We start from the raw sequence: 27,113 nt of genomic DNA, 5'->3' as shown, positions 1-27,113 counted from the left end.
TGCAAAATTTGACGGGAAAATGGTATTACATCTTTTCCAGTTCCATATTGTTGAGCTGAATATATGCTTAAAATACTTTGTAGAATTACAGAATTCCTACACCATTCAAGCGGATTATATAATCATTATGAAAGGTGCATCACTGTTTCAAGATCCAGTTTCCTCTGCTAATAATCCATTCTTTGAGCACCTTGAAAACTAGTTTGTTTTCTACAACTGAAATTGTTTAAGATAGTATGTCGACATGAACCACACATCTTAGGTCAAGTTACGGTATGTGATCATCTTCAACATGAATATACATCTTATGTCAAATTGCAGTTCGACACTGCCAGCTTCATATTTCCTATGGAAGTGTATTCTTACATTCTACTACAGAAATGTAATCCCAGAGGGGATTTGCTCACAAGCTGAGACTGCCTGCTCTCCTGAACTATGCTTAAATTATACTGACAAATATATATAATCCTGCTTTCCCTAAGGAAGAGGGAAGTCAGGGAACTTATGCACATAGTGAAGATTGTCTGCTCTCCCGAACTACGATTGGAACTCAAGGACTGCTTCTCCTGCAAAACAGACAGGAGGAACCAATCACAAAGTCACCATAATACTGCCTATGAGATGATCTTGGGGGTGATAGGTCAATAAATAGCTGGCAGAACAACCACCATCATTACAACAACAACAACAACTACCCCTACCCCAAGGGGTAGAGAGATTTGTTTCCGATAGATCCTCGGCTCAAGGAGACGAAAAAGACAATATATTAGTACCATCAACAGAAACCATAAAAATAATAACAGCATCATAAGTACCAGAAAATAGATGACAAACAGTAACAATATCACGTAAGTAAGGCTCAGTACTATGAAAAGTGGAAGAATAGTGTAGACACAACAATAACCACTAGCAGTCTAGGACACAACCCTATCAGACTAGTCTCTCACCCGGTACGAAGTAGAAAAGAGCTCCACTACCTCCTAACCTACAACCCTAATGCTCGATCTCTACACCTTCCTATCAAGGACGAAGCCTCGCCATGTCCTGCCTGATCACCTCTCCCTAACACTTCTTGGGCCGTCCTCTATCTCTTCTCGTACTCGCCAAAGCCAACTGCTCACATCTCCTTACTGGGACATTCGGGCTTCTCCTTCGCACGTGCCCGAACCATTTGAGCCTTGCTTCCCGCATCTTGTCATCCATCGGAGCCACGCCCACCTCTCCTGAATATTTTCATTCCTAATCTTATCTATCCTAGTGTGCCCGTACATCCACCTCAACATCCTCATTTCTGCTAAACAATCACCATCATTAAGGAATAAAATATTTGCACCAAGATAAATAACATGCTTTATAATCTATTTGTTCACCGGAAGAACCATAGACGATAAAGGCAAGGAGCTGACTTATCGATATGACGTCCATTAGCCATGATTTCAACTAGCATCTCCCCGTGGTTACCTGGTTATCAATTATCATATTCCAAGACGACATTTCCTCCTCTACTAGTTGCTTTTTCTTTTTCCTCAGCTCCACTTGTTATTCTGTTTCGAAGCAAACTCAGGGTGGCGGTGTGAGATCAAACTCTTCTGTGGCTGAAGGGGTGACTAGTCTCTATCTCGTCCTTGGAGACTGGAGTTAATCAAGTTTATGGTGAGCTAGAGCCACAACACGAGAGATGTAACTAATATTCAAATCTTAGACAATATCACTGATCCTAAGTCTATAATTCATTTCGAAATCTAAGTTTTGTAGACTTGTTTTGAACCCTCAAGTCTTGACCCAACTAGTTCTACCCAAATAAATCACAAACTAGTCAACCACAAAATTACCAAATATGAAGACACGAAATTGACACAAGAGTAGAAGATTTCCAATCCTTTACCATGCATGCGCTTAACAAATCGTTCAAATTCCATGAAGTTCTGTCCGTCAATGAGAAGGGGACCGAGCCTAAGGTAGGTAAAAGCAAAAATATGCTTCCCATCCGGATCATTCAAGAGCTTAGCTTTTTCCAATAAACAATTATAGCCACCTCTATCATGACACAGGAGTGCATTCTCACTGCAAACTGGTAGAGAAACATCCCAAGCCGCATTCAGCACCTGCAATGAGAAGTTCGAAGGCAAAGTGAGTTAATCTGCAGTTAACATAATGGTCAACAGATTTACAAGTATAGCAAAGGAAACTGTCCTTTTAGTAGACATTTATCTTTCAGCATAGATGAAACTCAAGCTATAGTGCTCGAAGCTTACTTGCCAGGCTAATCCTTCAGGATCACCTAAAGCCTCAGAGAAATCCACTGTCTGCTCTAACATGCTCATTTCAGCACACTTGAAGTTCAGTGCAGCTCCATGCTTCTTCAGCATTGCCGCAATTGCAACATAACCATCTCGATTGCTCGGGTTATAAAACCCAGCTGTTAATTCGGCAGCATGGCTAGATGTCTTATACCACCAATGAATTCCTGATAGCTGTTCAGATTTAAAATATGGTAGAAATTGGATCAACTATACCTAATATAAAAGAAGTCTCTTCTCTTCTAGCGAACTTCAACTAAACGACAAAGCAAGCATAAAAAACTTTCTATTTCAAGTGCATGAATTTCATCAAAGGGTGTATGCGAGAAAAACCTGAATGATTATCATTCGCAAGCTTTTGAAAATTAACAAAAGAAGATTTGTGAGTATGGCAGGCGAAACAGTATTGGAAAGTTAGCCAAAGCACTTCCGGAAGAAAAAAAAAAAAAGCAAACTTGCAACATCTAATATTCTTATTCCTAATTGCATTTGGATTAGAAAACAGTCCAAATGGAGAAGAATTAAAAAAAAAAAATCTGAGTTTTTGGAATTGAATTTGAGAAAATTAGTTTTGTTTTTATTTTTGGAGAATTAATGTTGGCTGGTCATCTGCAAAAACACTATTAAAGCTCTAAACTATTTTCGTAGGAGAACAATATTCTGAGTGTTTGGATTGAATTTGAGCAATTTGGTTTTGTTTTTTAATTGTGGCGAATAAATGTTGGGCTTGTCATCTGGGAAAACAGCAATAAAGCTATAAACTAGTTCTGAGGCTTTCATAACTGACTAATGCTATTTTATGCAGAAAATATTTTGTTTTCTGCTTTGGCTTTGGAGACCAAAGTGCAGAACTAGACTGGTTTTGCAACCAACATTTGCTCCTAAAATATTTCGGTCAGTGGAAAACATTGAAGTCATTAATACCAGCAATTAATTAATCAACAATGCCTCAATTCTGAACTAGCTGGGTCAACTATATAAATTTTCTACATCCATCAATCTGATCATAGGCATAATCTTCAAAGCGTAAAGCCGTGAACTTTATACTACGAAGTCCAGGAGGTAGAATTGAGTCCTAGAATTCTTTAATCGCTTAAAACTTAAAAGTAATTATTCATATTATCATTTTAAGGATAAACTTTATGCACAACCTATCTTACTCAGCTAGATGAATAATGCAAGTTAGTTTGCAATGGCTTGGTGGGTTGCCACCTCTGAGTCATTTGTAACTGCCAAATTGATTTCCGCAAGTAAAGGCTACCAAGGTGGAGAGAACAAATAAGGTGACAGCAATGTGAACATGACAAGAACAGAAGGCTGGTTACTCCTTTCCCATTTTCAAGTAAAAGTAACAGCCCATTGCCTGTTAAGTGCCTTTCATAGTACATTGTAAAGTTGAGATTTGACAGCTGGCTCTTCTACTATAATTTTGGTTGAATCTGTCCTTGATTCAAGCTTCTTGAGAATTGTTTAAGAAAAGAACTTTTAGTTACTGAGAGAACATCAATGCATACTAAACAGTACCCTCTTAATGTGCACAAGGACAATGACAGAAAAGCTTGAAACATGTCACGAACCGTCCCTGTTTATTTAGATTATAGTAAGGAGGATTTTTCTGGATAAAGAAAATATTTAGTAAAAAGGTATCGAAAATTAAAGGAAATTACTTATCAACAGAAAAAAAGCATAATTATCATACTCCATTATTTATTAGTATTGTTAATATTATTGTCATTGTTTTTTGTGGTGAGAAGAATATAGCAACTGATAATGTAATCATATATTAAATTCTGTCCCTAAAGATGACTAACCTTTGCGGCAATGCATGTTCCATCAAAAGCTAACTTGGCCAAAGAAAGCACCCGATCTGCATGGTCAACCAGAACTTGAGAGTACCAGTTGAGGAAAAACCTACCATAATATCCATCATAATCACCCCCGTCACAAAAGAATCCAGTCTCTTGTGGTTGTGAATTGTAGGAACCAGCATTATCGGGTCCTCGTGCCCAGAATGAGTGTCCTCTTGCTTCAGCCGCCTTGCGCAGGCTTTTCAGCAAATACTGGTCGTAACACTATGGGAGACAAGAAAGTCATATTGATGCTATAAATGGTCACAAGCATGTGATTGAAATACACATTTGGCTCTAATTTTTGACAGAGATCCTAACAACTAGTGCAATCACTTAGGAGGAGAATAAGTGCTACAACATCTAAGCAAAGAGAGGTAGACAAACCTCTTCCTTTTGAGAAATGTATATTTTTAGCCGCTCCAAAACATAATAGCCGACAAAATGTCTATTTTTTGTATGCCAGCGGATGCAATTAAATTCGGCCGACCTACCAATTTTGTATTTTGCCCTTTCTTTTTCAAGTCTGACTTCATGCAGGAATACGGTGATGCATAAACAGATACAGATTTGACAACCAAATCCTTTTGCATGGCATTCATACAAATCTAAGCTACTGCCCTCAACTTAAAAGAGAAAAAGGAAAAAAATTACCTGGAATTCACCAACTCCAGGATACCTCCAGCCATGCTTTACAGGATTAGAGGGATATCTTAGTTCCCCACATGGGCCTAGTCCTACTTCAACCATGGAAATAATACCATCCTCAAAGAACTCATCAAATTCAACTCGAAAGCTTCTCATATAATCAAAGTAGACCTGCATTGGTCAAAAAGACAAACATCTGGGTAAGATATAATTTTTGACAAAGGTAGTCACACAAAGAAGAAAATTGGAGTTCTATGAATTTTAAAACCTCTTAAAAGCAAATCTAATATGCAAGTATAGCATGACACAAATCTTCTCAAAAGAAAATATCCACATTTCAATTGTTGTGCTTTTCATTTTTCTGCAGTAATCCCTTGACAATTTAGTAATAGTAACTCCTAATCGATTATTGTCGTTAAGCATAAAATATAACAACAACAACAACAACTATCCAGTAAAATCCCACCAGGTGGGGTCTGGGGAGGGTAATGTGTACGCAGACCTTACCCCTACCCGATAGGGCAGAGAGGCTGTTTCCGATAGACCCTCGGCTCAGAAAAATGAAAATAAAAAAGAAAACAAGAAAAGACAACTCATTAGTAACTCCAGTAGCAACCGTAATAGTAATGGAAGCATAACAACCAAAAGATGAAAGACATGCAATAACAATAACCAGTATCTAAGGCCCAGGGCTAAGATAAACAGCAAGTACAGAGTGTATTCAGCCTAAACTGCAAGCTATCTAAGATCAACTCTAATCCAACCCCGCCTCGCCCCCGGAACGAAGTAAGGAAAGTGCTACTACCCCCTAACCTACAACCCTAATGCTGGACCTCCAGACCTTGCTATCAAGGGCCATGTCCTCGAAAATCCGCAGACGTACCATGTCCTGCCTGATCACCTCCCCCAAATACCTCTTAGGCCTCCCTCTACCTCTTCTCGTACCCACCACTGCCAACCGATCACACCTCCTTACCAGCGCATCAAGGCTTCTCCTCTGCACGTGCCCGAACCATCTGAGCCTTGCTTCCCGCATCTTGTCATCCACAGGGGCCACACCCACCTTCTTCCGAATATCTTCATTCCTAATCTTGTCTATCCTAGTGTGCCCGCACATCCACCTCAGCATCCTCATTTCTGCTACCTTCATCCTCTGGATATGGGAGTTCTTAACCGGCCAACACTCTGCTCCATACAACATGGCCGGTCTAACCACAGCTCTATAGAACTTACCTTTGAGTGGCAGTGGCACTTTCTTGTCACACAGAACTCCAGATGCAAGCCTCCATTTCATCCAGCCCGCCCCTATACGGTGAGTGACGTCCTCGTCGATCTCTCCGTCCCCCTAAATCATCGACCCAAGGTACTTGAAGCTATCTTTCTTCGGGATGACCTGTGACCCAAGACTCACGTCCCTGCCTACTTCCCTCGACTCAGCGCTAAACTTGCACTCCAGGTATCTGTCTTAGACCTGCTCAACTTGAAACCCTTAGACTCGAGGGTCTGTCTCCAAAACTCCAATCTCTCGTTAACATCGGCCCTCGTCTCATCAATTAGAACTATGTCATCAGCAAATAACATACACCATGGCACATCCCCTTGAATATGGTGTGTCAAAGCGTCCATCACCAAGGCGAATAGGAACGGGCTAAGCGCAGAACCTTGGTGTAATCCCATAACAACCGGAAAATGCTCCGAGTCACCTCTCACAGTCCTAACCTTGGTCTTAGCTCCATCATACATGTCCTTGATTGCTCTTATGTAGGCTACCGGCACGCCCTTCACCTCAAGACATCTCCAGAGCAACCTTGTCGTACGCCTTCTCCAAGTCAATAAACACCATGTGCAAATCCTTCTTCTTATCCCTGTACCGTTCCACCAATCTCCTAATAAGGTGGATAGCTTCCGTGGTGGAGCGACCCGGCATGAACCCAAACTGATTGTCGGAAACAGACGTCGTCTTCCTCACCCTCACCTCCACCACCCTCTCCCAGACTTTCATGGTATGGATAAGTAACTTGATACCCCTATAATTGTTACAACACTGGATATCACCTTTGTTCTTGTACAGCGGTACCACTGTACTCGACCTCCACTCATCTGGCATCCTCTTCGTCCTAAAAATTACATTGAACAACCCAGTCAGCCATTCCAATCCTGCTCTACCCACACACTTCCAAAACTCCACCGGGATTTCATCTGGCCCGGTCGCTCTACCCCTACTCATCCTACGCAAAGCCCCCACGACCTCCTCCACCTTAATGCGCCTGCAATACCTAAAATCCCGAAGACTCTCCGAATGCCCCAAGTCCACTAGCACTATATCCCGGTCCCCCTCCTCGTTTAGAAGACCGTAGAAGTACGTCTACCATCTCTGCTTAATCTGGGACTCCCCCGTCAATACTCTACCATCCTCGTCTTTGATACACCTTACTTGGTCCAGATCCCGGGCCTTCCTCTCCCTCGCTTTAGCTAGCCGAAACAGCTTCCTGTCCCCGCCTTTCTCCCCCAATTCCTCGTATAGACGGCTAAACGCTGCATTCTTAGCCTCCGTGACCGCCATCTTTGCCTCCTTCCTAGCCACTTTGTACCTCTCTCTATTTGCTCTCCTCTCCTCTTCGCTAGTGCTCCCTGCCATCTTCGCGTACGCTACCTTCTTCGCCTCCACTTTACCTTGGACTACGTCATTCCACCACCAGTCGCCTTGGTGCCTACTAGAAAAACCCTTTGATATACCTAGCACCTCCCTTGCTGCCTTCCTCACACAGCTCGCCGTCATTGACCACATAGTGTTCGCGTCTCCACTACTCCTCCAAGCTCCCATAGCGGATAACCTCCCCTCCAACTCGTGGGCTTTATTCTTGGTTAAAGCTCCCCATCTAATCCTCGATCGTCCACGAGCGTGCCTCTTTTTCCTCTTCATCCGAATGCACATGTCCAGCACTGCGAGCCTATGCTGAGTCGCGAGGGTCTCTCCCATACTGAAAACAATAAAGAATCTCCAGAACTTAGGAGTTAAAATGGAAAAAACACCTTGTGCCAGCACTGAACCCATGTTCGATTTCCTGTTCATTACAATCACTAATTTTTTTTGATAATGATAAAAGAATCATTACAATCTAATTATACACTCTACATCGTCTATTTGCTTGATAGATAAAATTGCCATTACTCATCACAAAAAAAAAACAATTAAAAAAAAATACATATTGCGCCAACATTAGTGGTCAGTAAAGCTTTCAACATGAAAAAGATTTCCATTACTCGGATATCTTATCTTTTCTGGCACATTTGACCGTCCGCAAAATTGGAGGTTTTTGTGGTCAGTAGAGGCTGTTCTTCAGCCCCATCCTCAATCCAAAAAGAATAAAGAAAGAGAAATGTTCTCTTAACCTCAAAATAACTAGAAGTCATTCATTCACTACACAAATATTCTTCTCATTATCCTTAGAACAACTAGGACATAATCCTAAGAGTGCAGTCTGACCGAGGTCACATAACATACCTCTACAGCAGTGCGCCCTTTCAAAACGCGCTCTTTATCAATTCCCCACGACAGACATTCAGGGTTTCGCCGTCCTGCTCTATCTGTAAAATATATATCAGGATTGCTTCGACCGATTTCAGATACCCAGTGAGGCAGTGGAATACAAACATCATCACCAATGTTACCTCCACATTCATGGAAGGACATCACAACCTGTTTTCAGATAAAACCTCAATAATTTGCAGTCCAAAATGATGGAATAACTATGGTGACAATCACAAGTCCCGAAAGATCACTTCCTTTAAAATATCTAAAATTCAGATAGAAATTAGTTGAAGTCCTTATCTTTAACATTTGATGGTAAAAGGATCATCCTTTCCCCGCTATTACACTCATTCACATAAACCAATAATGGGATAAAGTGGAAGAACAAGGAAGTCACAACAAAGCGCATGTGAATCTCACCTTTATTTTGAGTTTATGCTCCCTCACAACTTGAAACAGCCTTTTATATCCATTCCAGTTATAATCCTGTGGAGCATTTGCCTCTACTATGCCCCACCAGCAGTCCACCATCACACCATCAACATTTATTGACTTGAAAACTCTCAGTTGCTTCACTAGACCATCCGCATCAACAAGCTCAGACTTCATATTAATCACTCCTAACTGCCAATATAACATGGAAAAAAGCCTCAGGTTAACCACATATGACTTGAGGAAAGCTGTAAAACAATATCTTCTCCTCTTCTAAAGATTTAATAAGAACGCAAGTAGAATGAAGACACAAGTTACACATGTCAAAGGATCAAGTTGCTAGAGAAACAGAGATGAGATACAAGAGCCCCCCTGAACAGTAATTGACAGAATAAGGAAGAATTAACAAGGTTCAAGTTCAGAAACCTCACAGGTAGCATAACATAAACAGGAATGTAGGGTGTCCCAGCAAAATCACGCTCCTGTAACTTTGTGTGTATGTCAATAACCTAACAAAATATTTCAGAAACATCAACATTAGCAGAATGCTCTTATAGGCCCGTTGAAACAGCAAAACTAAAGTTCCAAAAGTATTCAAACAAAAATTTCAATTTTACACATATTATACCCCATATCCACCATCCATACGGAATTGCCAAGGTAATTTTTTATTGTTTTGGTACTTCAAGAGATTTCTACGCAAATGAATTGGCAAAGCGAAAATGTATTCCTAAATAATTTACAAGTTTTACAATACGTTAAGCTACCCATTTCACCTCCTTGTCAATTGAATCCCCAGACCCTACAAGAAATGGGTCATTTTGTGTGTCTTGTCCATCTGCAACCATGGCTGAAGTTTGTGATCGGGCAGTGGAGGATGAATCATAAGGGGAAGAAGCAGGTATAAACACACTTTTCATTTGAAAGGCACTGTGATCGGCTGTGTTCTGAAACCCAGAAGGCGTGCCTTTCAACGAAGCAGGTGGAGTATGTTGTGTTGGTATATGTGAAGATGATGAAGTCACCATTGTGGTGGGTGTCCCACCAGTAGTGCCAGTGACCTGTAGATGTTGAAAAAACAACACCATATTGAGTTTTCTTGGGATCTACTAGAAACAAAATAATATTGATGCATATGCCCCGGTTGACAAATCTCCTCCTAAATTTTTCATCTTGCCTAACTAAAACACATTGAGACTATCTGTGAACTTTGTTACATTGGAAAAACATAAGAAATACTTTGCTTAGAATGGAGGAGGAGAGTTACCTGTGAATGTGATTTTGAGGGAAAGGTGGTTCCATCTGGAAGGACAACCCAGCCTGCTTCCCTTGCCAAAGCAGCAATAACATCATTGATATCAGCCCTAACTCTAAGGTTATAGTTCCCGTGCCTTCGGAGACCAGCCAAGATCTTAGCAGTAATAGCTCTACGTTGTCGCTCCCTAAGCTTTGTTCTTTCCTTCTCTTCTAATGGCCTACATCTACGAGATCCCCCTTGTGGGGTTGGCGGCTCCTGATATTGCTGATGGTGTTGAAACCTATTACTGCTGCTAGATCCATGTGCCCCATCGAAACCTGCCATTGCATGCATGGTGCCATTCTTATCTTCATCATCCTCATCTTCATCATCTTCTTCTTTCACATCCATCTCTTCGTCATCTTCATTTGTATCATATCTCTGCATCTCTGATGCCATTTTCCAGCTTTTCTTTTCCCACTTTGTTTGCTCGAGCTTTATCACATTTCAAACTTCACATGCAGATGACATTCTACTAGCCCAGCGTTATGCTTCAGCATAATAATTTGACTAAAGTATTTCAGAAGACATTTTTTGTATGATTACAGAGGCTTGGCTCTTTAGCTCCCTTGTTTAGCAAAAAATTTCTCAGTCAAAATATCAATATGATTAGACCACAAAAAGCATTTCAAAGGAAAGACATGCAGAACGGAGCCACTACTTCAGGTATTCCATTAGGACAAATGACTACAGAAATTCTAAACACCTAAATCCAACTTACAAGTTACAACAAATAGGAATCTCATGCTTCCAAAATGCAAGTCAATATTCATGCAGGTTTAAATTTTATAAACTACTCCTAACAAATAAAAAGAAATTCCACACTATTAGATTACTTAAAAACAATTATAGATAGTCTACAATATGCATGTTTGATAACAGTAAGTAACCTGCTACAACTCGTTAAAATTATGGATCATGTAAAAACACACTATTGGGTGCGTATAACTTAAATCACATGCACAGAATGAAAGAACATCCCACGCTATTGCAATCTCCCCAAAACCATCTAGAAGATACCAACTATCCATCTACTTCAACTATCTGAGCTAACAAATAAGCATGATCTTTGGCACCGTCCAAAGAAAACTCAATTTTTGCTTATACTACCACCTTTTTAGTTTTTATAATCAGCTACACCTCAATCCCAAATAACTTGAGCTCGGCTACAAGACTCCCTTTTCCATTCAGCTCTATTCAGGCCCATTAATATGACCACTCTTAAGTTAGTTTACTTTTTTTTTCTTTTCCTTTTTGCAATGGTGTTCTAAAAAGATGATAAATTTATCCCAAAAATTCATCCTTTAGATCGTTTTCAGCAATTTTTCTCATAAGAAAAAAGAGATAGATGACTTACAATGCGTCATTTCACATCTAATTGCTCTGGGACATGAACAGAAGCCGACGAGCATCACTTGTAGAAACCAGATCCATCTAAATACAATAATAAATATTCCGGCGAATTAGCCGGAGCAGAGTGACGGAAGGAAAATTGATATTCTCTACAGAAAGAACCTGAAGGATAGGAGAGGAGATTTTAGGATTCGCGGGAAGGTTTTCCGGCAAAAATCCGGCGGAACACGGCGAGCATGCGAAGGCTAGGGTTTCTCACGCGTGTGAAGGAAGCCAAGCGTGTCTAAGCATATGCGTGACACGGATGAAGTGATTTGTGTGACCTTATCTTTGGAGCGTGCGATTCACACGTGGTACACGTGCCAAACAAAAAGAGCAAGTATTAAGTTTATGGCTATGGAATGAATGGGCAGCAAGAACAAGAATGGGGGGAATTAGGAAAGAAGAACAAACTTTTTGTGATCCCAACTTTTAGGATGCACAAGAAATGTGATCCTCCTTGACATATTTATTTGAAAGTTAAGATATAATAAAATAATTACACTATCAATTACCTATATAAGATAATTATAAATGAATTTTTTATAATTATCATTAGTAGTTGATAAGCTAGTAAAATAAACTAGTTTGCTATGACAAATTGTACCGTAATATCAATAATTTTTATACAATTAATGTCTATAATTTAAATCCTTTCTTTTAATACAGTTTAAGAAATATTTGAGCCGAAAAATTTTCACGAAGTTTTGAACTGTCATAGTTCAAACTTCATGGAAAATGTTGAAATTTTTACTGTCCATACATATCACATATTTGCAGGTGCTAATTGTTTGCTGGTGGTAGATAAGCCATTATTTGTAGACCCTTTATCAGCTTAAAGTAGGGGTGACAAAAGGGTTAAAAGAAAACAGTTAATTCACTCATATTATCCATTAAAAAATGGAAGCTTTTTGAAAACAAATATGAATAAGAACTATATTATCCATTTAGAAAATGAATAACCAATGAATAACTAAAGGTAACTTTTACATTTGTAAAACCTCAAATTGGAGGTCCTCAAATTTGGGAGATTAGAAATTCTCCACAAGTGATCATATTCATGAAGCCATGTATAATATGAGTGTTAAGTCATTTTTTATCCGTATTAAATATGGGTCGGGTCGAATATTTTCTCCATTTTTTCATTACCGTTTTCGACCTGTCACATAATCGAGAAGTGAACCTCTAATGAACTAATACTTCGTTTCACCAAATGACAAATTGATGTTAGTCAATTGCTGACTTGGACAATTTTAACGATTCCAAAGGAATCTGAGAAATAAAAGTAGTTGAGAATGAAAAAAGGAGAAGTAATTACAAGCAATTTCACGTTGTATTTTTAACCTGTGAAAGCTAGTAGTCTTTGGCAACGATGATCGACGAAGAAATGAAGAAAATTGTTTGATTGTTAAAAAGAAATTGCTAGTTGTAAAATATGAGTATTCCATTGCAAACAACCAACTTCCATGTTTTCATCACCCGATAACTTCCATGTTTTCAGCTTAGCATCCCCCATTGCATTTCAGGAGGGCTAAGGACCAACTGTTCAACAAGATTAACCTGTTCTTTCAGTTCACCAAGAATATACAACCCATTTTCATAAGATAAATTCAAAAGATCTTAGTACAACAAGGGGAGAGGTTCCAAAATACATGATATCAGAAAATTAGGCTATTATTTTAACAATCACCTACTCAGTGCAATAGATTCTGGTTTCTAGCATTCAATTTTCCCCATAATTCCTTTTCCTGGCAACTTCTTCTATCCAGATAGATGTAAACTTCTAAAGAAGAATGCGTTCATTCTCAATCATAGATGACAAACAACTCACTACATTTCAGTTGGTAGTTGCATACTAGATTTTCAATGAATCCTCGACAATTCTTCTTACTATGCATATTTTGCACAAATTGTTCAAACTCCATGTATTGTGTTTCTCCAATAGAGTTGGGCTCGGCATGAGGTAAGGTAAAAGCAAATAAGTGTCTACCAAACAGATCACTCAAACGCTTGGCATTTTCCAATATCTTGTTGTAGCCTTCTCTATGGTAAGACCGAAGTACATTCTTACCCGCAACTAGTATATTGACATCCCATGCATCATTTAGCACTTGCGATTTTGTGAAATCCTTTAAACAAAGAGAGTATATCCAGTGATGTAGATACAAGACATGGAAATTACACAGTATGATCAATTATCTCTGTGTAGATAAAAAGAATTAGATAAACCCTCGCTTCATGAAATATAGAAACAAATATTATCCCACACCGTGGTGTCTGGGGAGGGTACTGTGTACGCAGACCTTACCCCTACCTTGTGAGGAAGATTAAATAGTTATGAGAAAACTGCATATGCGTATGCAAGGAAGATTAAAATGTGATATGACAACATTTGATTCTTTGAAGTGTTTATGTCTCAGAGCCTAGTTGCTCCTGGCTGCTACCAATTTTTCCACAACTCTTTATTGACTCTGAAGACAAGACATGTCTACTCTAGGTCAGCTTCTAAAATAAGACAGATGGTGATAATACAACTTTGACTGACTTGCCTACCATTAAGGAAATGTTTTTGCCATGAATCTACGGAGCTCAGCTGGACCAAATGTGATGAATTGGAAAGTATTATCAGTTCTGCTGGTACAGTCATGGATCAGATTGAGAAACATATGGAAAATTTATTTTGGCATGGGATAATTATCACTGGGCATATCTCGGAAAAAATTGTGTTACCCATGCACTGAAAGAGGGATTAGGTTCAGAAGAATAGGGAAATCAACAATGCAACGAATAATGATACAATGGTGGATATTCTTAGAACAAAAATACATCAAAAGGCGATTTTATGAAAGCTAAATATTGTCAGGGATCACATCAGTTCCAAGGTAATTGGAAGGAGGCCACTTGCAGATGTGGAATAAACTGGTTGAAAACAAGAATGAGAAAGAGGAACACTTGCTATGGAGAATAAACAAGGAGAAGTATCCTTTTGGTGGGACAGTTGGACAGACGGTGGAGCACTTGAAAATATGATACCTGATGATATCGGGCCAAACAAAGCAACAAAATCATAATTCATTAAAGAGCAAACCTGGGATCAGGAGATGCTGCAACAGACTCTATTAACTAATTTTCTGTTAAAGGTACTTGAAGTACTGATCCGTGATGTTAATGCCCCCTGATAACCACTACTCAGGCCCTTCTTCTACAAACAAGATGATATGGCACAGAAGAATCCCTTCAGACGCTCATTTCTGTTTCGGTGATCTATGAGAAAGAATCTACCTACTGATGATAAGCTAACAAATACGGAATACAATGTTTCTCCAAAATGCTGCTGTTATAATACTGTTGATGAGGAATCATTAGAATATATTTTTCTGAATGGAGAAATGGCAAGTGTGATCATACTTTGATTATGCCTTGGGAGTACAGGGTACTGCAATTACCTTCAGCTATCAGGTCACTAATTGATGGCTAAAGGGCACAAGAATGAGACACAGGGAGAGTTTCCGATGTCTACCTATTCTTGTGTGCTGGGAATTATGGGTACACATGTTCTAACAAGGGAGTACTATGGTGCGGATGTGCCAGAAACAAAGTCCAGGTCGTCGGTTCTATGGTGTGCTTCATACAGCTACAGTTTCCAAAGATTGTGTAGCAACAGAATTGGACTCATATTCGTAGCATGACTCACATGATTAAGCTAAGGAAACAGGTCAACAAAGTACTATGGGAGAGAGCTAAATACTCTGTCTTTGAACTGAATTCTGATGATAGTAGCCTCGGGAATCCGGGAAGTAGTGGTGTTGGAGATAATTTGATAAACTCTAGAGGTCAGATAATATCTTTACTCTTATCCATTGGGACAAGGAAGTAACAATGCAGCTGAAAGAAAAGCCATTCTTATTGGGATACTGTGGTGTCTGGCCAATTCAATTAGTAAAATTGAGCTTGAATCAGATTCACAACAACTGATTTTATACATCAACGTTGAATGCACTAGTCCTTGGAAAATTCAAACAGTGTTGACAAAGATCAAGGAGTTGAGCAGTAATTTTGAGAAAATAACTTTGAACCACTGTCATGGTTGTTAACTGCTTAGCTGAAAGAATCACTCACTTGCCACCCAACATTTACCTAAATGAAGCTTATTTATCTAAGGAAGCTAGAGGCCATTTGGGAATGGACAGGTGAGGAGGTTTTCCTTCATTCAGGATGAAACAAAGAACGAGTTAGAATTCAGAATACTTGAAAACCTTCTTCTGTTTCTTATTTTAGTATAATATGTAAAGGAGTCCTTCCAAGTTTACTTTTTGTGCACTTACACGTAAAAAGTAGTCCTCCTACTTAGATTAACTTGTTCACTGTACAAACACATATTTATTAAGACTTCTTGCAAAATGTGAAGCGTTGAGAATGTTCAACCATTCCAGAGTTGTATGACCGAGAGTCGCCTTACATTCACGTATATGTGAAATTGTGGATGCTAGCGATCTGTTAAACCAACTAAAGATATTGAAGCCAGTTAATGTAGCTGGTGTCATGGTAGATTGTTGGTGAGGTATAGTGGAGGGACATGCTCCAAAAAGTACAATATGAGTGGGTACAAAAGACTTTTTCAAAATTATTCGAGACCATAATATGAAACAGAAGATAGTAATTTCATTCCACGAATGTGAAGTCAACGTTAGCGAAAAAGTTCATATTCTCATTCCACAGTGGGTTGAAAAAATCAGCTGCGAAAATCCTAACATATTTTTTTTTACTGATAGATATGAGAGAAGAAACCACGAATGAAGCTCGGGAATTGACAAAGAAATTGACTTAAGAGGACAAACTATACTTGAGGTTTACCTTGATTGTATTAGAAGCTTCAGTCTAGAGTTTAATGAGATGTTTGAGAGAGGAGTTATCTCAGAAATCGAGATAGGACTTGATCCTTGGAAAGAACTACGATATTTATCATATCCTACACAATTCGGACTGAAGTATGCCGGAATTGGTGAATTTCAGTGTTATGACAAATACTTGCTTTAAGAGTTTACAAAAGGCACCACATGCATATATATGCTCAATCTGGGGTAAAGGACCTGGGTATGTAGGTTCTTACAATTCAAACCCACAAGAAACTATATTTTATCATCATGGTGGAATGTACAGACAAATTTTATTGTGTATTCTTCTTGAGCTAGTATTCTCAAGTTTTAACTGATCATGGCGATCGAGTATTTGGCATGACAGATTTTGCATTTTAAAGGCACTCCTATATCAACAAAGGTAATCAAGTCTAGTAGGCCAAGTACTCAATCTCTATGATCAATTAAATCTAAGAGTACTAGTTTAGAAGAATCTGGCATAAAAGGTATTGCACTCTCCACCATCACGAGAAAAACTCAATTTCTCGTGGTTTTAAATCGTAAGAACCTATCCAATATTGAGCGTATCATGCTTGTGATACATTTTGCAAACTCTTAAGCAAATACTTGTCGCAACACTAAAATTCACCAATTTCGGAATATCTTCGTCCGAATTTTACACTATATGATGGATATCGTGGTTCTCCATAAGGATCAAGTCTTATCTCGATCTCGGAGATAATTTCACTCTCAAAGAACTCATCAAACTCCAGATAAAAGTTTCTCATTCGGTAAAGGTAAACCTCAAGAGCAATTCGTACTCTTAAGATAATCTCTTTATCAATTCTCGAGTTGAGGCATTCATGGTTTCTTCTCCCTTCTCTATCGGTAAGAAATATGTCAAGATCTTCACAACCAATTTCTTCAATCCATCGAGAAATGAAAATATGGACATTGTCGCTGATGTTGCCTCTACATCTGTAGGATGATATTACCACCTCTACTTCCAAATTAAGATCTTGAACAATTTTGAAAAGTCTCTTGTAAGCACTCCAGTTATACCTTTTCAGAGTATGCGCTTCTTTTGTACCCCACCAACAATCTACCACGACCCATCAACATTACTTGATGTCAACATCTTTAGTTAGTTTCACAATTTTACCCTCCATGTTGATGATACCCAACTGTCATATCAAAGTCAAAGTGATTAGCAATAAGATAAACTTAGATGACACTACTAATGAAGAAGATAAATAAACAGTTCAATGATAATAAACATTCAGACATTTAACAATATAGTTGTTTCGTCCACAACAAAGAGAACTACCACGCAAAATTGACAAATAACTGATTTTTGAACCAAATGACCCCTCATTACTTTTGTTCTTTCAAATTTACCCTTATCGCTCCAATAAGTAGAGTGTTAATTAAGTGAGACGTGTAAGATATATAGAGGGTAATATAGACAAATGCTATAAATATAAATATCTTTGTAATGGCCGTGAAAACAAACACTAACAAACAAATAATGCAGATCGAATATGGTATGTCATAGAGTTCACACCCCGTATATAAAAAGTTCAAGCAAAAAAAACATTTTAAAACAAGAATCTTGTAAATCTTTAAAATTGATGTAAGCGCTAGACTTAAACTAGATACCTTGAATAATTAGTTGAAAAACAAACATCTTTCACACCCTATGCTACATTCAGACTTCTTTTTACTCAAATATTATTACTGTCTAGAACAAAATAGGATCAAAGTCACAAATACACTATAGGCATTTGTATAGATATCCAGAAGTCTCGGAAATAAAACAAAGTTGTTTTCTCTGGCACGTATGACTTTCTTATAAAAATTTATAAGTTGAAGAGTTCTCTAGATTGTCTTAAACATTATACAAACTCAGAAAAATTGTTAATAGAATAAACAAAAGAGTTAACCTTTAAATATTGATCTATATCCAAAGTTCCCAAGGACCAAAGCTTTACTAGTTGAAAGACAAAACTTTACAGTTTGGTTAAGAGACAGGGCTTTTATTTATGGGATTTCAAATGTTTCGAGTGTCCTTTTGTGTGTTTTGTTCCAAAGTCAGCAAAAGAAAACTAAATAGATAAACCAACAGAGATAAGACCAGAGACCAGAGACATTTAGAAACTGTATTAAGGAATAGTACTTTTCTCACAATACAAAAGATTACTGTTACAAAAGAATACTGCTCACAAAAAGGAGAAGAGGAACATATTCTTACTTGGTACTGAACTTCCATGGAAATGGAGCTTGGTGTTTGGAGCATTTAGAGAGAGAGAGAGAGGAGAGAGAGTTAGCCCGGCTGCTCGCCTTTATTAGGGTTTGGCTTCGCTATGCCCGTGATGGTCCACTGTATTGCTGCCATAGCTGAATTCGTATTACTTGCAGAGAGAGAGAGAAATATAGATGCAGACTGGTACTCTGTTAGTGTCAGTAGAGTTCTTTCTATTTGCACCCCTAAAGTATACTCCATTTTTCGATTTGCACTTTATTTGTTATTTTCTTGCAATTTGACCCCTGATCTTTTCATTTCATTACAAAATAATTAAAATACCTCTTTACTTATTCTCATATGAGGGAGAACATTGGAATACTAAAATTATGTAGTTTAGAATCCTAATGCCTTGTGCAAAAAGTGAGATTTGAGAGGAAATATTGCCTCCTATATTCAAAATCTCTTTGTACGACAACAACAGTTTGAGAAGATTGTGAAATGTAAGAAAATTTATGTGAAGATGCACATTAATAATTTAATAGGATTTAAACCAGCAAGATTATGTGGAGGAAATTGGCTTTCATGGCCATTTACCATGTTAAAATTTTAAAAAATATTATTTTAAAAGTAAATCTTCCATGTGTAAAACAAGAGAATCATAAAACTAAAAATAAGTTTGTAAAGATTGATTTCACTTCTTAAATGAAAATTCTCATGGCCCGTAAAAGAGTACCACGACTTTGTGAATATTTGCTTTTTGTATTTTTCTCATGATGCACTCACAATTAAATGGTTGAAGGATCCAATAGTGCATTTATTACTACCTAATATATCCTTTACTTCGATTTTTTTAATTGTTGTTGTTACTATATTTGTTTTTATTTTTAATATTAGCTTTTGTATCACTATTTTCTTTTTCAAACATGTTGAGAGATGTTTTCTTTAGTCGAGAGTCTATAAGAAATAATTTCTCTATCTTCTCAAGGTAGAGGTAAAGTCTGCATATACGATATCTTTCTCAGACCCCACATTGTGAAAATACACTAGGTACGTTGTTGTAGTTTTTATTGTTATTGTTGTTGTTGTTGTTGTAATTTGGGTCAAAATTTAGAGTTAATTACCTAGATGGTCACTGAACTTATGGGATTATCCTAGGAAAGTCATTTTATTTGATTTTGGACAATAAAGTCACTCAGCTCAAAAAACAAAGCACCCATTTGACTACCATGCCATATAAAAAAATATTTTTAATGATAAATTTTATTTTTCACAAATAATTCCTTTTTTTCCTTGCAAACATTGATCTGATTAATATGATATTTTTGTAATGTATTTTGCACTATTAAAAAAAAATTACTGATTAGATAGAATCGTATGATTTTCAAAACTTAAATTGGATATTCATATTAGAAATTCAAGGAACTGACTCCAAAATTCCTTTAAGTTGGGTGACCATCAAAGGAATTAACTCCAGAATTAGTCAAGAAAATATAGTAACTTTGTTGCCATTATAATGCCACCTCTTCAATCAAACAATTGGAAAGTCCAAAAATTCCCAGAAAATTGGAATTTTCACTAGCCAGTGTGTTCCTTTTTTTTTTTATTTATCTAGCTAGCCTTTTTCCTTAATTTTAAGGAAATCAAAAAGTATAGAAAAGATGGTTAATCATAGGATTCAATTGGTGGAATTACTTTAGTTTATGCAAAGGTTCCAAATACTATCAGTAACATTATTTATTACTCCGTTAAATTTATTATCTCAGCAACTCTTTAACTCAACGGTAACAAAACATAATCTCTGATATGTTTGGTTGTAATTAATTCATGAAAGTTCTTTTTTTGTCGCTCAATACATTATAATCTGTATCAACACATGCACTTTCGCGATAACTCTTTCAAGGAAGTCAGATCTTCATCTTTTTGCATCCATATCTTATTTTACCATTTTGGTTCAAATATCTCTTGTTGGTTGTCCCACATCGGAGGGATTTGAGGTCCTTGGTCTCCTTATATAGCTTGGGCAATCCTCACCTCACAAGCTAGCTTTTGGGGTTGAGTTAGGCCCAATGTCCATTCTTATCAAGGAATCAGAGCCAGGCCCATCCCAATTATTATTACCGATGTTGGTCCCCATTTATGTTGTCCACCCTCCAAAGGGCTGGGCGTGAGAGGGGTGTTGAGTTGTCCCACGTCGGAGGGATTTGAGGTCCTTGGTCTCCTTATATGGCTTAGGCAATCCTCACCTCACAAGCTAGGTTTTGGGGTTGAGTTAGGCCCAATGTCCATTCTTATCATCTCTGCCCCCACTTTTGCCTTTTTTCTGTCCATTTGCCCCGAAGACTTCAATGTTCTTTATTAGCTGTGCATTTGGAGCAAAAACCCTTGAATCTTAGCTAGCATTTGAATATATATTCGACTGAAATCTAGAAAAAAATAATAATTGAATTTCTGTTGAAAAATAATTTTTTAAAGTTGAAGTTGTATTTTACTTGAAAAAGGTTGAAGTTTTGTGAGTGGAAGAAAAAAATTCACCCAAAATTAAAACCAAATCAATTTTTGAAATTCGAAAATTTTCTTCCAAATTTTTTCAAAAACTGATCAATTTTATGAACAAACAATGTTTTTAATTTTTTTGAAAAAAAGTAGCCAAAATATATGTCCCAACGGAAGCTTAATATAATTCTTATTTGACCACTTAGCTAGCATTTGGACATAGATTTAGTTTAAATTTGAATAAAAGAGTATAGAAGTTGTATTGAAAAATAGTTTTCGGAAATTGTTATGTTTGAACATGCATTTTACTTGGAAAAAAAAAAGTTAAAGTTTTGTAAGTAGAAGAAAAATAATTCACCCAAAATTTTGCCCAAACCAGTTTTGTAACTTCAAAAATTTTCTTCAATATTTTTTCAAAAACTAATCAAATTACATGAACAAATAATATTTTCAAATTTCTTTTTCTATTTGAAAAAAGTAAAAAAATTCTATGTCCAAAGGGAGCTTAGACTTCACGTTCAGTTAATAAATATCTCTTGTTTTATCACTTATTAGAATTTGCTAATAAATAACTGTTATTTGATGACCAGATAGGATTCATGTCTAGTTAAAAAATTATTCTTATGTGATCACTTAGGATTTGCATCTAAGTAATAGCTAGAATGTTATTGCACCGCTTAGATAATTGCAATTAGTTAAGAAGTAATTGATATCTATTTAAACATTTTAAGGGTCTGTTTGGAAAGTCAGCAGGTAATTGGAATTGGTGTAATTATTAGGGTAGTAATTACACAGCCTAGTAATTATACAGTTGTATAATTACGACGACCTATTTGTTTGTCATAGTACAAGTTTACTGTCTGGTTGCACAAGTGTAATTATACAGTTAGGTAAATTTTAAATGAAATAATTATCAAAGCTTAAAAGTTAATATAATTAATATATACCTATAATTTTTATAAATATAAATGATATTATATTTGGTATTAAGATATATATTTTTTCGTGAGTATACATTAATTAGTAATCATATATTTATAACTAATATTGCAAAAATAATTTATGTATATATTTTTCAAATTAATAATAATTAGTCTAGATACTTACAAAAACTAAAAATATACGTTTTGTAAGAACATCATGGAATTCATATTTGATAAAATAAATTAATATTCATAAATATAATGCCATAACATTATACAAATGTTTGACAAAACGAATCTATCAATCCTAACTAAAAATGAACAACATGCAATGTGAACCAATACTACTATAACAAGTAAATTTGAACCGTGAATATAACACAATTTCAAAATTAAAAAAAAAAAAGTTTAACATATGTCAAATTCCAACATAATAATAGTAAGTTCCACTACAACATAAGATTAGGAAATGATGTGTGGCTATAATTATATATTATAGTACATTACTTATTCTACATTTAGGTGCTTTAACGCATAACTACACTATATTTGTGTTTACTTGAGTTATTTTATGTGTAGGTACATTGGAGATGAAATTGTGAGCAAAACGAATACTTTGGAAGAAAAAAATGTAAATGAAGCAGTAAGCAGGCGAGGCGAGCTTTGTAGCTCGCGTTAGAGCATGTGAGGCGAGGCATTTTGCTCGCCACAGAGCAAGTGCCACAAGGGATTTCGCGAGATGAGGCGCGCTGGAGAACTGGCGCCGCGAGGCCTGAGGTGAGCTGGAGCACGCGTTGGAGTTGGCGTCGCACGGGCTATAGCAAGGGCGTTCCGAATTTTAAAAGCCATTTCATCTCCTTGTTGGGTTTGGACTTGGGCTATTTCATTTAGGTCCTTTCCTACACATATAAATAGTCATTAAACACCACTTTTGAAGGAGTTCGGTGACCAAAGGCAAGAATAGCACGTGGAACAACTTTTGGGGGAAAGAATCATCGAGTTCTACATTCTTTCATCTTTTCTTTGTAATTTGATTATGCAAAATATTTGGAAAATTGTTACTAAGAATATGAGTAGCTAAACTTCTAATCTAAGATTTGATGAAACCGATTGAAGGATGATTTCTCCATTGCGTTTAATATAAATTCGCCATTTACTTTTCTCTACTTATTCAACTATATTATTATTGTTGTTGGTTGAAGGACCCTCAATTGATTGTGCCTATTTAGTATGTACTGCTCGAGAGAGAGAGTACGCATTTAGGTAGCTGTTGAACAACACCACTCCTAGCGTATTTGAGAGAACAATACGGAAGATTTAAAGGGGGGATTAGAGATAACGAAACCTTGGTGCGATCTTAGTGAGCAGTAAATTAGTGACAGCTAACGTAGTTCGAGAGAATACGTCTAGTAAATTGTGGTAGTTGCTCGAGAGAGAGCTATACACTCAAAGTACTTACGATCGGTAGAGAATACTTGGATAAATTAATAGGAACCGTAGCGAGGGAAATTCCGACAATAGGGGAAATCAAAATCGTAGACCTTTCTAATCTTGTCTGCAACATTTGCTTTGTTAGTAGTAAAATTACAACTTTTTAATTATCTTGCTTTTAGTTAGTAAACAATCAACTCATTGTTCTATATTTCCGAAGGTTGATTATTTGGATTCTTACAAAACTAGTGGTTGTATTAATAGGTTAATTCCTTGTGGGATTCGACTCTGGACTTGTAAACCAGATTATATTTGCAACGACCGCTAGACCTCTTAGGAGGCATAGTTGGGCATGATCAAATTTTGGCGTCGTTGCCGGGGACTTAACGATGTAATTAATTACGGCTAAAGGAATTGTTAGAATTGGTAGTTTATTCAGCTTTCTCGACTTGAAATTCATTATATTGAAACTCTAACGTTTGTAGTCTTGTGTGTTACAGGTGCACGCCGAGAAACTCCTCAAAAACTGGTGAATTGTACGAAGCATTACCAAACCTTGAGAAAGCTTTCAAGGCACTAAACCGAGCAAATAAGAAAGGCAAACAACAACAGAACTCAACATAACTAATCGAACTAGATATGGGTGACGTAATAGACAACCCAAACAACAGAAACAGTGGGAATGACCCGAACAACCAGGGTGTGGTACCTCTTGTGCCAGAAGCAACCTTGTATGATTGGGCACAACCTAACGCTGAAAATCTAGCAACCGCGTAGTCCCTCAGATACAAGAAGAATCATTTCAAATCACAAACAACATGCTACATTTGTTGCAGAACAAGGGACTGTTCTCGGGGTCTTACATTGAAGATCCTCAGCAACATCAAAAAAATTTCCTGTTGATATGTGTCACGCAAAGGCAACCGAATTTGACACCGGAAGCAATAAGGCTATTGTTGTTTCCATTCTCGGTGACAGGAGAAGCTCATACTTGGCTCAATTCGCTCCCCATAAACTCCATTACCACTTGGGAGGAATTAGTCAAGCAGTTTTTGAACAAGTTCAATCCACCCAATAAGACTGCCAAGCAAGTTGATGAGATATTGAACTTCAGGCAGAAACCAGCTGAAACATTGCAAGAAATATGAGAGAGGTTCAAAGGTATGCAGGTTAAGTGTCCATATCATGGGATTCTAGATCAAATGTTAGAGCGAAGGTTCTACATGGGATTGGCAGACAACGTGAAGGCCAATGTGGACGCTTCAACAGGTGGAGCATTTTTGAGCAAATCATTGAGGGAATGCAAGGTCTTTACTTGATAAAATGGCTACACTCACTCCTATAGTTCAGTCAGTAGCTTTAGACCCAAATAACCCCATAGTCGAGAATATGGCCACTGTGATGATGCAAATATCCTCACCAAAAAGATTGATGAATCAGGCCAGAAGCAGGTACACATAGTTGACGCGACTAATGGGGGATTATGCTCGTGGAGTGCTGAAAGTGACAACCAGAACTATCAAGAAAATATAAACTATGTGGCCAACTATGGAGGACATAGGCAAGGTATTTAGAATTGGGGGCAGCAGAATCAGTAGTATAAACCAGCATAGCAGCAATACAATAATAGCAACAATCCTGGAGCTATGCGATCACATGGTCAAGTTCTGCCTTACCAAAGGCAACAGGGATACAAGTAGCAAAATCAGCAGCTAGCTTTCCAACAACCTCAACAACAGATAGTGAGACAAGATGATGGGTTGTTTGAAATTAAAGGAATGCTGCAACAACTGATTGGGTCCAATGGAAAAATGCAAGAGAGAGTGGACGCACATGACTCCGCGATAAAAGGCATTGAGATTCAATTAGGGCAGATATCCATGGCTCTGAATAATCCTCCCCAAGGGACTTTACCTGCAGACACACATGTCAATCCAAAAGAGCAGGGCCCGAAGCAGCTTATGGCGGTGAGTCTAATAAATGGTAGAGATCTAGATCTAGAGAAAGAAATTGCTCGAGAAAGCCCACCAACTGAAACACTTGTGCCAGTACCCATTGAGGTAGATAATTCAACAGGGTTAACTGAGGTAACGATACAACATACACAAGAGGATACAAGCAAAGAAAAAGAGGTTGCGAAGTAGATTGAGGCAGTGCAAGAAACAACAGTAGAAGTAGTTCCCGGGCAGGATCAAACTCAAATAACAGGAAGGAAGCGACCTCCAACACCCTTCCCACAGAGATTGGCCAAATATCATAAGGATGAGCAGTATAAGAAATTCATGGAGATGTTGAAGCAAATCCAGGTGAACATTTCATTGATTGACGCGTTGAAGGAGATGCCTGGTTATGCAAAAATGACGAAGGACTTGATGTCTCGTAAGTTCGACTTTCAAGACTTGGACATGGTTACACTAACTCAGACATGTAGTGCTGTCGTGACGAGACCCATAGCTGAGAAATTGTTCGACCCAGTGAGTTTCACATCCCACGCACAATATGCAACTATGCTTTTGCTAAAGCATTATGTGATTTGGGGGCGAGCACAAACTTGATGCCCTTGACTATATATAAAAGGTTAGTCATTGTTCTAATTAATATGATCTTTCTGTAATGTATTTTATACTATTCTAAAAAAAGTTACTGATTAAATAGTATCTTATAACTTTCAAAACTTAAATTGAATATTCAGATTAAAACTATTGATAATATATTTTTGCTTTTGTAATAAAAATTTTCTAAATTTACTGCTTTATATGATTTTTTTTAAAATATATTTACTTATAAGTTTATGATAATAATACATTTATGCAAGTACTTATAATTACATGTTTGAAAATAATAAATATCTGATATGAATATCTACATCATTTGAATGGACCAGCTAGTGAATCTTATTCTTAATATATGTTATTAAATATATTTAGTTTTAAATTCAAATTTGAAACTTTACCTTTCAGTTATCAATGTCACGACCCATTTTCTGAACAAGCCGAGACCGGCACTCGATCACTAAACATGACCGAGCGAACCATCTCTGTTTATCAAACCTATTATAACTCCAAACTTTATATGCAACAAAGCAATACTCTAACCAAATACTTTTGATTAATTCAAATATTTAAATAAATCAACTCCAAAACTTTATTCGTAGTAACTACTGAATTACTGCTAAGTTATTATAAAATAACATCTGAATCTCAACCCAATGACTATGTCTATGAAGCCTCTACTGATAAACTGACGCACTGCTCAGGACATGAGATTTTCTGGCCAGTTCTCTAAGTAAACAAAGAAATAGCTAAATAAAAATGACTATAAGGAATACTCCACGAACAAAAGCGGAGCTCACCAATAGCACTGGAAGAGAAGGAAGTCCTAACTCGTAGCCTGCTCGCCTGCAAATTCGGTTCCTACGTTGTACCGCAGACCAACGTAGGTTCCCAAAAGAGAACGTCAGTACTATCCATTGTAATCAGTGAGTCTCAACAACAGGGGGCAAAACTTTAATAAAATATATATTACGAGCAAAGGTTTTAAATGCATGTAAAATATAAAGCTTATAAGAATAATTCTAAAATAATTGCATAATAGCAGTTTATGAATATTCTAAAAGAAATTCTTTTCTTTTTCTTTCTTTAAAAAAAATACTTCACTTTATACTTTGGGAGTTCCTACTATCCTGACTTAATTCTGTCTCAGTCACCGTGTGATCGG

General features: G+C 37.2%; 1 protein-coding gene across 5 annotated transcripts; it reads right to left on the bottom strand.

Moving 5' to 3' along the window:
• LOC109238779 (beta-amylase 7-like) lies at nt 182-11,894 on the bottom strand. 5 transcript variants are annotated; one of them, XM_019405457.1, is made up of 12 exons: nt 11,414-11,894; nt 10,027-10,624; nt 9,527-9,820; nt 9,191-9,268; nt 8,748-8,951; nt 8,468-8,495; nt 8,301-8,383; nt 4,802-4,966; nt 4,112-4,372; nt 2,256-2,474; nt 1,886-2,105; nt 182-566 (listed from the first exon to the last, which is right to left on the bottom strand). In XM_019405457.1, exons 2-12 carry the CDS (start codon nt 10,453-10,455, stop codon nt 538-540), a joined length of 2,010 nt encoding a protein of 669 aa, XP_019261002.1. In that variant the 5' UTR covers nt 10,456-10,624; nt 11,414-11,894; the 3' UTR covers nt 182-537. The 5 variants fall into 5 exon arrangements, with proteins under 5 accessions (XP_019261002.1, XP_019260827.1, XP_019260938.1 ...); XM_019405282.1 differs by having other exon boundaries at nt 8,301-8,495; nt 11,414-11,490; nt 11,572-11,893; XM_019405393.1 differs by having other exon boundaries at nt 8,301-8,495; nt 9,536-9,820; nt 11,414-11,893.

Source organism: Nicotiana attenuata, chromosome 1, assembly GCF_001879085.1.
Source record: "Nicotiana attenuata strain UT chromosome 1, NIATTr2, whole genome shotgun sequence".
In the NCBI taxonomy this organism is placed as follows: domain Eukaryota; kingdom Viridiplantae; phylum Streptophyta; class Magnoliopsida; order Solanales; family Solanaceae; genus Nicotiana; species Nicotiana attenuata.
This window is presented reverse-complemented; position numbering and strand designations above follow the sequence as displayed.

Excerpts from the sequence above, each read along its gene's own strand:
- LOC109238779 (XM_019405330.1), bottom strand. The coding sequence starts at position 10,455 with ATGGCATCAGAGATGCAGAGATATGATACAAATGAAGATGACGAAGAG. Across the intron at positions 8,496-8,747 it reads AGCATAAACTCAAAATAAAG|GTTGTGATGTCCTTCCATGA; the intron begins GTGAGATTCACA and ends ATCTGAAAACAG. Across the intron at positions 4,373-4,801 it reads CTGGAGTTGGTGAATTCCAG|TGTTACGACCAGTATTTGCT; the intron begins GTAATTTTTTTC and ends TGTCTCCCATAG.